A 12,451-nucleotide genomic window follows, 5' to 3' on the forward strand; every position below is an offset into this window, starting at 1 on the left:
TCCGTACTGCCATGCCCACTTCACTGTTGCTCCATGCAGAGGTAACTGCAGTTCTGAAATACATCAAAAAGCGTGAAGACTTCTGCTTGAAGCCCATACATGCCACAGCGTACATGTTGGACTCCAAGTATGCTGGCAAGAGCATCCTGTCTGGTGCAGAGAACAACAAGGCCTATGGTGTAATCACTACGGTATCTTCCCACCTTGGCCTGGATGAGGGCAAGGTTCTTAGCAGTCAGACAAAGTACACTTCCAACTAAGGAAGCAAGGGCTTTGGGATGGAGATACAATATGGCAGTCGTGCCAGCACATCTCATCAGCCACCTGGTGGAAGGGACTTTGTGGATCTGAGGCTCTTTCCCCTGTTGCCTCCGTCATCCTCCAAATCCCACCAACATCAACCGCCTCAGAGCGCAACTGGTCCTTGTTTGGGAACACACACACAACAGGGTGACCAATACAAGGGTTGAAATATTGATGGCCCTCTAGGCAAATTTGAGCCAGGCAACGAGCCATCCTCAACAAGGTTCGAAAGTGACAGTGAAGAGGCCTCAGAATCTGATGTTCAAGAGGTATATATTGAGGAGGGCCAGGGAGAAGACATGGAAGCCTGAGAGGAAGACAACCAAAGCTTTAGTTTCTAGACTATCATTTTACAGATGCATGTTGAAAACATTTTTAGGAGATGCGACGGATCATTGTGGATCATTCAACATTCCCTTTCTTTTGTTGTTTAGTGAAATCATCCCATGTGAAGAGTCAACTCATTTAATTTAAGTTCAATTCGTAACTAAATTGTTTTTTTGTTTTTTTTCTTATTAGAAGGATTTAATCATTTGCAATTATGTCTACTTATGATAAGGTAAAAAGTTTATGTTTCTGTCTCCATATGATATGGTAAATACACTGCTCAAAAAAATTACAGGAACACTAAAATAACATCCTAGATCTGAATGAATTAAATATTCTTAAATATTTTTCTCTTTACATAGTTGAATGTGCTGACAACAAAATCACACAAACATTATCAATAGAAATCAAATTTATCAACAAAAGGAGGTCAGGATTTGGAGTCACACTCAAAATTAAAGTGGAAAACCACACTACAGGCTGATCCAACTTTGATGTAATGTCCTTTAAAACAAGTCAAAATGAGGCTCAGTAGTGTGTGTGGCCTCCACGTGCCTGTATGACCTCCCTACAACGCCTGGGCATGCTCCTGATGAGGTGGAGGATGGTCTCCTGAGGGATCTCCTCCCAGACCTGGACTAAAGCATCCGCCAACTCCTGGACAGTCTGTGGTGCAATGTGGCATTGGTAGATGGAGCGAGACATGATGTCCCAGATGTGCTCAATTGGATTCAGGTCTGGGGAACGGGCGGGCCAGTCCATAGCATCAATACCTTCCTCTTGCAGGAACTGCTGACACACTCCAACCACATGAGCTCTTGCATTAGGAGGAACCCAGGGCCAACCACACCAGCATATGGTCTCACAAGGGTTCTTGAGGATCTCATCTCGGTACCTAATGGCAGTCAGGCTACCTCTGACGAGCACATGGAGGGCTCTGTGGCCCCCCAAAGAAATGCCACCCCATGACTGACCCACCGCCAAACCGGTCATGCTGGAGGATGTTGCAGGCAGCAGAATGTTCTCCACAGCGTCTCCAGACTGTCACGTCTGTCACATGTGCTCAGTGTGAACCTGCTTTCATCTGTGAAGAGCACAGGGCGCCAGTGGCGAATTTGCCAATCTTGGTGTTCTCTGGCAAATGCCAAACCTCCTGCACGGTGTTGGGCTGTAAGCACAAACCCCACCAGTGGACGTCGGGCCCTCATGGAGTCTGTTTCTGACCGTTTGAGCAGACACATGCATATTTGTGGCCTGCTGGAGGTCATTTTGCAGGGCTCTGGCAGTGCTCCTCCTGCTCCTCCTTGCATAAAGGCGGATGTAGCGGTCCTGCTGCTGGGTTGATGCCCTCCTACGGCCTCCTCCACATCTCCTGATGTACTGGCCTGTCTCCTTATAGCGCCTTCATGCTCTGGACACTACGCTGACAGACACAGCAAACCTTCTTGCCACATTTCGCATTGATGTGCCATCCTGGATGAGCTGCACTACCTGAGCCACTTGTGTGGGTTGTAGATTCCGTCTCATGCTACCACTAGAGTGAAAGCACCGCCAGCATTCAAAAGTGACCAAAACATCAGCCAGGAAGCATAGGAACTGAGAAGTGGTCTGTGGTCCCCACCTGCAGAACCACTCCTTTATTGGGGGTGTCTTGCTAAATGCCTATAATTTCCACCTGTTGTCTATTCCATTTGCACAACAGCATGTGAAATTTATTGTGAATCAGTGTTGCTTCCTAAGTGGACAGTTTGATTTCACAGAAGTGTGATTGACTTGGAGTTACATTGTGTTGTTTCAGTGTTCCCTTTATTTTTTTGAGCAGTGTATCTAATGGAAAAAACATCTACATTTAAATGGAACAAACTCCCTCACGACGCCAGGACAGCGGAGTCAATCACCACCTTCCGGAGACACCTGAAACCCCACCTCTTCAAGGAATACCTAGGATAGGATAAGTAATCCTTCTCACCCCCCCCCTTAATGATTTAGATGCACTATTGTAAAGTGGCTGTTCCACTGGATGTCAGAAGGTGAATTCACCAATTTGTAAGTCGCTCTGGATAAGAGCGTCTGCTAAATGACTTAAATGTAAATATTAATTTGCATACATTTCCATTCATTCCAATATACTCCCATTCATTCCCACAGAAAGTTTCCACCTCTGAATATTCCCCAAAATGTGCAGCCCTACAGGTCTGGTAGGCCAACAGTCTGGTGCAGTCATGTTGAATACATTGATCTTATATCTGTGGTTACAATATGGGCCACTTCTGCTATCCACGGGATTAAGTTAATTTTTTGCCAAGCAGAGGGCATAGAATATGGTGAAAACTAGAGACAACTATGGTAGACCAGACTACGATGGATAAGGTTTGGTTCACTCGCTATGGTGTCAGATAATGGGGATCCAAATAAAGACTTTCATAAATACTCATGAGTTCAGATCTCTGATGAGGCTTGTCAAATGTATGAGATTTGCTTATTTGTACATTTAAAAAAAGTAAAGACTCAGAGCTTGAAAATGGTCTGCTAAATGACTTAAATGTATCTCGTACACTGTAGTTGGAGGACGCACAAGACAGTTATGCTGCTTTAAAAGTTGATATACTTGTTATCCCACTTAAAAGACAAGTTGGAGGAAAATGCCGTTTGAAAGATTCACACTTCCTAGAGAACACTTCTTTGTTTACACATCATTCCATCTTAAGCCTCACCCACACATGTAAATGCATGCGAGTCCGTATGGAAATGCCCTCCAGAAAGTCATCGCTCTACTTAAACCCAGCAAAATTCAGGGCAGGAAAGTTTAAGAGCTGGAGCAACCCTTTTGCAGTTGTCCATAGCTAGATCCTTTCATAAATCTGCAGTAGCAAAGATGATCTATATACTGACCAGGGAAGATCCCATTCTGGTATAGACAGAAGCCTGTGACATGCAGCCCAATCAGGACTAATCTCTAGGCATGTCCAACCACTCCATTATCTCAACCAATCATAACTAGAGAAGGATCCTGTATTTCTCCCTGTATAGCTCAGGGCTTTCTCCTTGGCTCAACTAATTTAAAATGTTTATTCATATTTACAGATCCCACACAAAAGTTTGTAATTAAGGCACATAAAAGTTGCCATGTTCAAGAAGGCACTTCTACAAAAACAAATTATTACTTTCTTAAATTAATATCAAAAAATATATTTATTCAGGGAAACCCCATTGAGACTGGGGTCTCATTCCCAAGTGTGCCGTGATCTAAGCAATACAACAACCAATAAAATGTAAAACAGCAATCGATACAAAACATCAAATTTAAGAAAAAAAGGTTGATTCCTCAGCAACTAGGTCCTCAATCAACACCATAAACTACCCGAGCAGCAACAGAACATCCAATTGTAAGGAGTTCTGCAAATTGTTCCAGCAGTGAGGTGCATTAAAACTAAAAGCGGAATTACCTTATTCAGTGGAGACCTGAGGAAAATCAAGAGTTAACCAACCCTGTGAATGGGTTTGGTAAATCATGTTTTTATACTTCAACAACGAAGTCGGAAGCTTTTATAGTAAAGCTTAGTAAACAAAAAGATAATAGTGAAGTGATCTACTGGACTTTAAAGAGAACCAGCCAACCTTTTGATGCAGGATGCAGTGATGAGTATTAAAAATGGACACCTGTGGTAAAGCGAAGGGTGCTATGACAGACAGCATCCAAAGGTTTAAGAGTATTAGCTGCTGCATTCTGATAAATGGTGTCACCATAGTCAAGAACTAGCAGGAAAGTTGACTATACAATCTGCTTCCTGCTGTTCAGGGAGAGGCTAGATCTATTTCTAAAAAGAAGCCCACTTTAAAATGAGATTTTTTACTAAAGTACTATAGCTCACCAGCATGTTTTTTTAATCGACAATCCAAAAGCCCAGATATTTATAGGCGGGAACCTCATCGTTGGGAATATCAATCGATTCATAAATATGTAGACCATCTCTATTTTAGAGAACATATATTTAGTGTTCCTGACATTAAGTATAAGTTTGAAACTAAACATTTTTGTAAGGCAACAAAAACAGATTGCAGCTCTAAAAACACCTGGTCTACAGTTTGGGCAATGGCATCTGAGGCGACAAATGCCTCAGATCCTGTAACCAGTCACATACAGTGGGACAAAAAACTATTTAGTCAGCCACCAATTGTGCATGTTCTCCCACTTAAAAAGATGAGATAGGTACCATTTCAACTATGACAGACAAAATGAGAAAAAAATCCAGAAAATCACGTTGTAGGATTTTTTATGAATTTATTTGCAAATTATGGTGGAAAATCAGTATTTGGTCACCTACAAACAAGCAAGATTTCTGTCTCTCACAGACCTATAACTTCTTTAAGAGGCTCCTCTGTCCTCCACCCGTTACCTGTATTAATGGCACCTGTTTGAACTTGTTATCTGTATAAAAGACACCTGTCCACAACCTCAAACAGTCACACTCCAAACTCCACTATGGCCAAGACCAAAGAGCTGTCAAAGGACACCAGAAACAAAATTGTAGACCTGCACCAGGCTGGGACCGAAGTAACAAAGCCTACCATCAGTAACGCACTACGCCACCAGGGACTCAAATCCTGCAGTGCCAGACGTGTCCCCCTGCTTTAGCCAGTACATGTCCAGGGCCCATCTGAAGTATGCTAGAGAGCATTTGTCATATGGTCAGATGAAACCAAAATATAACTTTTTGGTAAACTCAACACGTCGTGTTTGGAGGACAAAGAATGCTGAGTTGCATCCAAAGAACACCATACCTACTGTGAAGCATGGGGGTGGAAACATCATGCTTTGGGGCTGTTTTTCTGCAAAGGGACCAGGACGACTGATCTGTGTAAAGGAAAGAATGAATGGGGCCATGTATCGTGAGATTTTGAGTGAAAACCTCCTTCCATCAGCAAGGGCATTGAAGATGAAACGTGGCTGGGTCTTTCAGCATGACAATGATCCCAAACACACCGCCCGGGCAACGAAGGAGTGCCTTCGTAAGAAGCATTTCAAGGTCCTGGAGTGGCCTAGCCAGTCTCCAGATCTCAGCCCATAGAAAATCTTTGGAGGGAGTTGAAAGTCTGTGTTGCCCAGCAACAGCCCCAAAACATCACTGCTCTAGAGAGATCTGCATGGAGGAATGGGCCAAAATACCAGCAACAGTGTGTGAAAACCTTGTGAAGACTTACAGAAAACGTTTGACCTCTGTCATTGCCAACAAAGGGTATATAAAAAAAGTATTGAGATAAACTTTTGTTATTGACCAAATACTTATTTTCCACCATAATTTGCAAATAAATTCATTAAAAATCCTACAATGTGATTTTCTGGATTTTTTTCTTCATTTTGTCCGTCATAGTTGAAGTGTACCGATGATGAAAATTACAGGCCTCTCTCACCTTTTTAAGTGGGAGAACTTGCACAATTGGTGGCTGACTAAATACTTTTTTGCCCCACTGTATGTGACTAAGGGTTTCGCTGCAGATATCAGTGTGCATTCTGCCATACTCACAATATGCTCTACCATATTAATGTGTATAATGCCATGTGGGATGGGCCACAAGAGTGGCTAAAAAAACAATACATAAATTCAATCATACTCACAAGACGCTCTGTGAAGCCCCGTGCTGCAGCAGTAGCATGGCGATCCCAGTATGTCCATTCCTGACAGCGTCGTGTAGAGGAGAATCGTTCTTGTAGCCTGGTGTGTTCAACAGCACGCCTCCCCTCTCCACCAACACCTCCACGACACCCAGGTGGCCCAGGTTACATGCCTCGTGCTGTAACAGAGGAGCACCGTTATTACATACATTATACAGTAACTGCGTCCTTCCTCTTGCATACGGTCTTCTATTACTATGTAATACATACTAGCACTGATGACATTGAATATTCAATGAGGCTGTTAAAGGGATACTTTGGAATTTTGAGTCAGTGGAACTCGTGGATACCAATTCTGTGTCTCTGCGTGCAGTTTGAAGGAAGTTGCTAACTAGCACTAGCGCAATAAGATACCCATAGACTTCATCATTACGCTAACGCTAGTTAGCATTGGCTCACGAAACTACCGCTAACTTCCTTCAAATTGAACACAGGAAAACAAAAATGGTTTCCACAAGTTGATTGGACTCAGGAAAAGTAGATAATTGGGCAATTTGCAAAAATGTCTAAGTAACCCTTTAAAAATGCCAAAAGTCATAGATTTGTAATACTGTATGCATACGTATAACAGCACTTCTATCATGCAGGACAAAGTTAAAGACTTGCATGCTATACCAACATGTAAATCAGGGGTGTCAAACATGAAGCCCGTATGAAGGGGTCTAATCCGGCCGAGGGTAGTTTGAGTAAAAATGTGTACAAAAGGTGTTGGGGAGGAACGAACAACAATATACTTTAAAATGACTAAAACCAAACTGTGTAGAAATGACAATGGACCTACATTCATAAAGTTTGTGTCAAGCCCGCTAAAAATCACTGAAATGAAAGCTAGATAGTCAGGGAGCATCGGAAATTTCGAAATCAAATTTTGACGGCAAGGAAATACAACCAGTTTTCAATGAGGCCTTCCGGACCGAATGCAGCCCTCGGGACAAAATGGGTTTGACACCCCTGCCCTGTATTCCTATCTGTCCCTTGATGTATATGATTGGATGTATTTGCTCTCTAGACAAGGGAGAGACTGAGGAGACAAGGCTTCACTCACCAGCGGTGTCCATCCAGCATTGTCTTTCAGGTTTGGGTCAGCCCCTTGGTCTAGGAGCTCCTTCACTGTCTCCACATCACCCTGCAGGGGTGACATAGAGAGGAGACAGTTGTAAAAGATATGAACATGCCATTCAAACACATTGGCTGATCCAAAATCATCTTAGACCAGCTGCTATTATCAATCAATTACTCTGTGAGGTTCACAAAGATGCATCAGGCCACATGTCTAGGTCAGGTGTTAGAGACATGTCAACATGTACTCCAAACACAGCATCTGATCCTACACAGGCATCATGGGGCCTACAGCAATCATCAATCAGGTTCACAGGTACAGAGTCAGTTACTAGAGACATGAGAAGATGCACTTCACACAACCAGCGTGTCACAAATGGCAACTTAAGCCCTATATAGTGCAGTACTTTTACATAGGTATAGGGTGCCATTTGGGAAGCAGACAGTAATACAATCAAAGAGTGTCCCCAGGTTATGTTACTATTGTAGTTTAAGGTTATGTTACTATTGTAGTTTAAGGTTATGTTACTATTGTAGTTTAAGGTTATGTTACTATTGTAGTTTAAGGTTTTCTGGGTGCCTTGTTGTAAATCCAGCTTAAATCGGAATTTCTAAATCTACCTGGTTGTGCGGTGTGGTTCTCTCATGGCCCATAGCACTACTCTTTACTGATCAGACAAGCATTCCCTTCCCAGCCCTGGGAGAATAGCAGGGAGCTTAACATAAGCCCTGTAAACACTGCTGTAATCCCTGCCTGGATCCTCCCGAGGTAATCAATGTCCCAACGCTGTAAATGATTGATAATAGCAGCAGGTCTGGGATCAGCTGCTACAATTTGACATGTCTCTAACAACTGACCCTGAGCCTGTGACCCAAGTCATGTTTATCTCACCTTTATTGCTGCCAGGTGTAGGGGTGTCTCTCCCTTGTGGTTTCTCTTCACTACCGCTGGGCTGTTCTGTGACAGTCTGCCCGGGGATCTCTTCCCGAGGGGGGCGGGGGAACACGGGCTCCTGCCCCACTGCTGCTCTCCTTCTCTGGATATCCTGGTGCTGGTGGAGGTTCGACCCTGTCTGGGGCTGGCAGCGGGGGAGGGCGAGGTATGCATGGCTGGGAGTGCAACCCTGTCCACTGCCGGACGTCTACCCTGGCCAGGAGATGCCTTGGGTTTCTTTGGGGTACACTGAGAGATGTTTTTATCTTCCACACAGAATCTTTTGGGAGTGCGCTTAGGAGGGGAGTGCAGGTCAGGCTTTTTAGTCATTTCTTCATTTGGTTTGGAGTGCTGCTTTGCAGATATCTTATCCAGCTGAGAAGGGGTGGTGTGTGGGCTTGGACCGTCCTGGTCCTTAGAGAGTGGGACGTTCTCTCCTGGCTGAACCACCTTCAGGATGCTTCTGCTGGGGCTGAGGATTATGGTGTTCCCCTGAGGGAGATCCTCCTTCTGAGGCTCCGCAGTGGCAGGCAAGGTGGCTGGACTTTGGAAGGAAACTCTTTTACTTGACCTGTGCTCTCCTTCCTCTGCAGTGACCTGCTCTTCTTCCTCTCCGACATCTCCTTCTCTCGCTCCGCCAAAGCCCCACTGCTGGTTGATTGCCTCCAGCCTCTGTGTCTTGACATTCTGCTTGATTGGTTTCTGCCCACCCCCAGCTGCAGGCTTCCTGACACCACCACTATTTCTTGTCTTCTTAGTCGCTTTCTTCTTTTCATAGTTAGTCGCCCTTTGAGGAGAGGAGGAGCCAGAGTCTTGGGAGGAGGAGTTGAAGTTGAAGACAGACAGGTCTTTGCCTTTAGACTCAGGTAGTGTCTCAGGATGTCTTGGAGCAGCTTTCACAGTCCCACTCCCAACCTCCGAGAGAGGCACCACCGCAGGCTTCTCCACCCGGCAGCGCACCTTGCGGCTGCGGGGACTAAACCAGATCTTGAAGTTCTTCTTGTGCTTTAAGACAGATTTATCTGACTGTGCTGGTGGTGTAATGGGAAGGGCATCTGAAAATAGTACAGGAAAGAGAAAAATACTGGTGGGACAAACTGAAACCACACATCAAAACGTCTCACCTAAGCTAAGGACAGAGACTATAATGGCATATGTGAAAGCAAGCGGTAAGGTAGCACTATAATGTTTTCTTTCCTTGTCACGGCACAATTTGTATTCCACTAGATTCACCCGTGGTTGTGTTTGGTTGTCTGCGCTGCATTCATTCACGCGACCTTGCTTGTCACACATCCAGCCTGTTCTGCCTAGCAAGCTAGCTAGTATCTAATTTGGTGACCCAGAGGGGCATGTAGCTGCCAGTCAGTGTTCCTCTACCACTGCGGCAACATGAACATCACCCGTTTGTTAGAGCACAAGTATAGAAGCTAAACACCACCATACATAATGGCATTGCATCATTACTGTCATTAACAGTGATTATGATGGGAGGGGGGAAAAAAAGAAAGAGGGAATACATGGTAATACTTCCATTTGTGCTTAATGCTAAGGGACACAGGCCTACCTTTGTTAAGGAATAATATCACAGGTGAGATGAGGGCAGTGGAAAGGTAGGCCCCTAAATGGCAGGTAATAAAAATTAATATATTTACAAAGGAATACATATGGGAACAGTCAGAATTGTACATCAGGGTGCACAACCCGTTGCAGTTGTGCATCCTGACGTACAATTCTGACTGCTCCTGTATGTATTATTTTGTAAATACGGTATATTTTGTTAATAGTTTACTAAAGTGTATTGCACCACACTGGCCGCCTATTTATTTATTTAACTTGCCAAGTCAGTTAAGAACAAATTATTATTTTCAATGGAAGCCTAGGAACAGTGGGCTAACTGCCTGGTTCAGGGGCAGAACAACAGATATTTACCTGGGGATTCGATCTTGCAACCTTTTCGTTACAAGTCCAACGCTCTAACCACTAAGCTACATGCCGCCTACTCGTCTTCTTCAAGGAATACTCATTAATATCCTACAAGTTGTACCTACCTACAGGGGGAACAAAGTGAAAGCATAGTCATAACTATCATGTTGAGTGAACAGTCACAGACGTTTGGGGGAATAAACAGTGAATCTAGGTTGTGTTAGAGTTCAGTGCCGTCTGTAATTCCTTTATCTTAAGGCTTGTGCACATCACACTGAATGTGGATCTAGCGTTAGTCTGCTGTGTTTTAAGAACCACCCGCTGTAGACGTCTGACTGCCAACATTTTCACCCGATTCCATCCTATGAAATTGGTCAGCACTCTTTCACAAATTACAGCCTGCACGGTGTGTCCGTATCCTAATTATCATGGTCAGTGACAGGCACAGTCGTTATAATATAATAATCTGGGGGTGTTGGGAAAAGCAGTAGAAACATTTCCATTCTAACCAATGGACAATACAGTTGTTTTTATTTTCTAATAATAACATACCAGAGTAATCGGAGCCAGTGGGATTGAGCAGTGAGTCTAAATTGCCATAGAGTTCTGTGATATTGCTGAGTTGTCTGTTAATCCGAATGTCTTTCACCCAGGCAGGACTGTGACACACCACACATCCCTCTCCAGCCTGAGGACCAGCACACGACCTAGTAGTTAGTACAAAGAATCACAAGTCATTGATGAAATAACAAGCCAAGTACAACAATGTGCTTCTACCAAGTTAGCCACTCCAAGAGGGACAGCATCCACTCACCTGCAAAGCATATGTTCACAAACCCCGAGGCACACAGGTTCGTTCATCAGTTTTGAACTGGAATGACAAAGTATATCAAAGATATGACCATAATCATGTAAGTTAGATCTCGCTATTATTATAAATGACCTCAACTAATTAGCAACAAGCAGCCAAGCATGCCCAGTTTCATAATAAATAATTCAAGTTAAATGTAACGTTTACCATTTTGAGCACAGCAGAAGTTTTCGAAAATGCGCGACAGCCTCCTTAGTTTTCGTCCAGCCTTCGTCGGTGCAAAGATCAGGATCCATTTAACGAAATGTAGCTACGTTTTCCACTATTTCGAAATTATATTTGTACACGTTTGATATCTTGAAATGACGCTAAAGCTGAGTTTGATTGCGGTAGCTTCACTTAGTTTTTTTCGCTTCTCCCGCCAAAGCGTCAGGGATAAGGGCCTGCCCGTGATGTAACTACGTATACCTCCCTCCCGCCCTCTTTTTCTTCTTCTTTGGATTTCACAACCGAGAAGGGTGTATTGCTGCCACCAACTGGACCGGTTGAAACCAAAACAAGGTTAAAAGATATCCATACGTAATAGGGAAACTAACTTAATCCACCCAAATAAAAATAGTACATTGACAAAACAAAAATCAATCCCAGTTCTTCCTTCTTTCAAATCTCCATGTCTCCCTTCTCAGGCTGTAGGGCCTGAGAGGGTGGTACGGCTTGTGACAACTCCTTCGCCAAGAAATCTTTCAGCCCCAGGAACCTCTCTGCAGCATCCACAATGATTTATATCTTCCTGGTCCTTCTCTCCACCTTGGCAGTGCCCTTTATCCCCAGATATAAAGGCCACGAAGTTCAACTTCTTAATTGCAAGATAGCGCAGCAGTAAGACGTGTTTGTTTATGTCCCATGTAAATATTGTATTTTCCGGGGGGGGGTTGTATAAGTTCCATTATATTTAAATCTCTTTTTTTTATTATTATTATTAAATATACCTTCCTGCAACCTGCCTCACCTAATGTGGTACAGATCTGCTATTTTTTAGACTTGTAACTGGAACATCCATCAGAAGCTAGCCAGCTAATTAGCTACTAGCTATTTAGTCATTGTTAGCCACTGCTAGTGGTCTTTACCTTTAGCTCGGATTCCAGCCGCTTTAGCCCGGACAGGCCGGATAATACCTGCAGTAATATTCATATGTGTAAACATACTGAATTGTAATTGGATGCATTTTACCGCCATATCATACTGTGCTATGATTGGTTAAGACCACCCAAATGGTTAGGTCATGGTCGTTTTGAACCTCGTTGGCGATACATGAACATGTCAGTTATAGCTAGCTAATAAAGAGCTACGTTAAGAAATATCCTGTAGCACTGCATTTTATTATTTTGTACAAAGTGTGCAAAACAAGACATGGTGTCAG

The 12,451-nt window shown here is 43.6% G+C and overlaps 1 protein-coding gene across 1 annotated transcript in view; it reads right to left on the reverse strand.

Annotated features, from left to right (window-relative positions):
• LOC135547570 (BRCA1-associated RING domain protein 1-like) overlaps positions 1-11,469 on the reverse strand; it is a 35,629-nt gene extending 24,160 nt beyond the window's left edge. Inside the window, exons 1-6 of the mRNA XM_064976684.1 lie at positions 11,239-11,469; positions 11,035-11,091; positions 10,773-10,927; positions 8,256-9,352; positions 7,350-7,430; positions 6,248-6,423 (exon numbers count right to left, since the gene is read on the reverse strand). Of these exons, the coding sequence (XP_064832756.1) occupies positions 6,248-6,423; positions 7,350-7,430; positions 8,256-9,352; positions 10,773-10,927; positions 11,035-11,091; positions 11,239-11,327 (1,655 nt within the window). The 5' untranslated portion in view covers positions 11,328-11,469. The remainder of the gene's footprint in view (positions 1-6,247; positions 6,424-7,349; positions 7,431-8,255; positions 9,353-10,772; positions 10,928-11,034; positions 11,092-11,238) is intronic.
• Positions 11,470-12,451: the final 982 nt, after the last annotated feature.

Source organism: Oncorhynchus masou, chromosome 10, assembly GCF_036934945.1.
Source record: "Oncorhynchus masou masou isolate Uvic2021 chromosome 10, UVic_Omas_1.1, whole genome shotgun sequence".
Taxonomy (NCBI): Eukaryota; Metazoa; Chordata; class Actinopteri; order Salmoniformes; family Salmonidae; genus Oncorhynchus; species Oncorhynchus masou.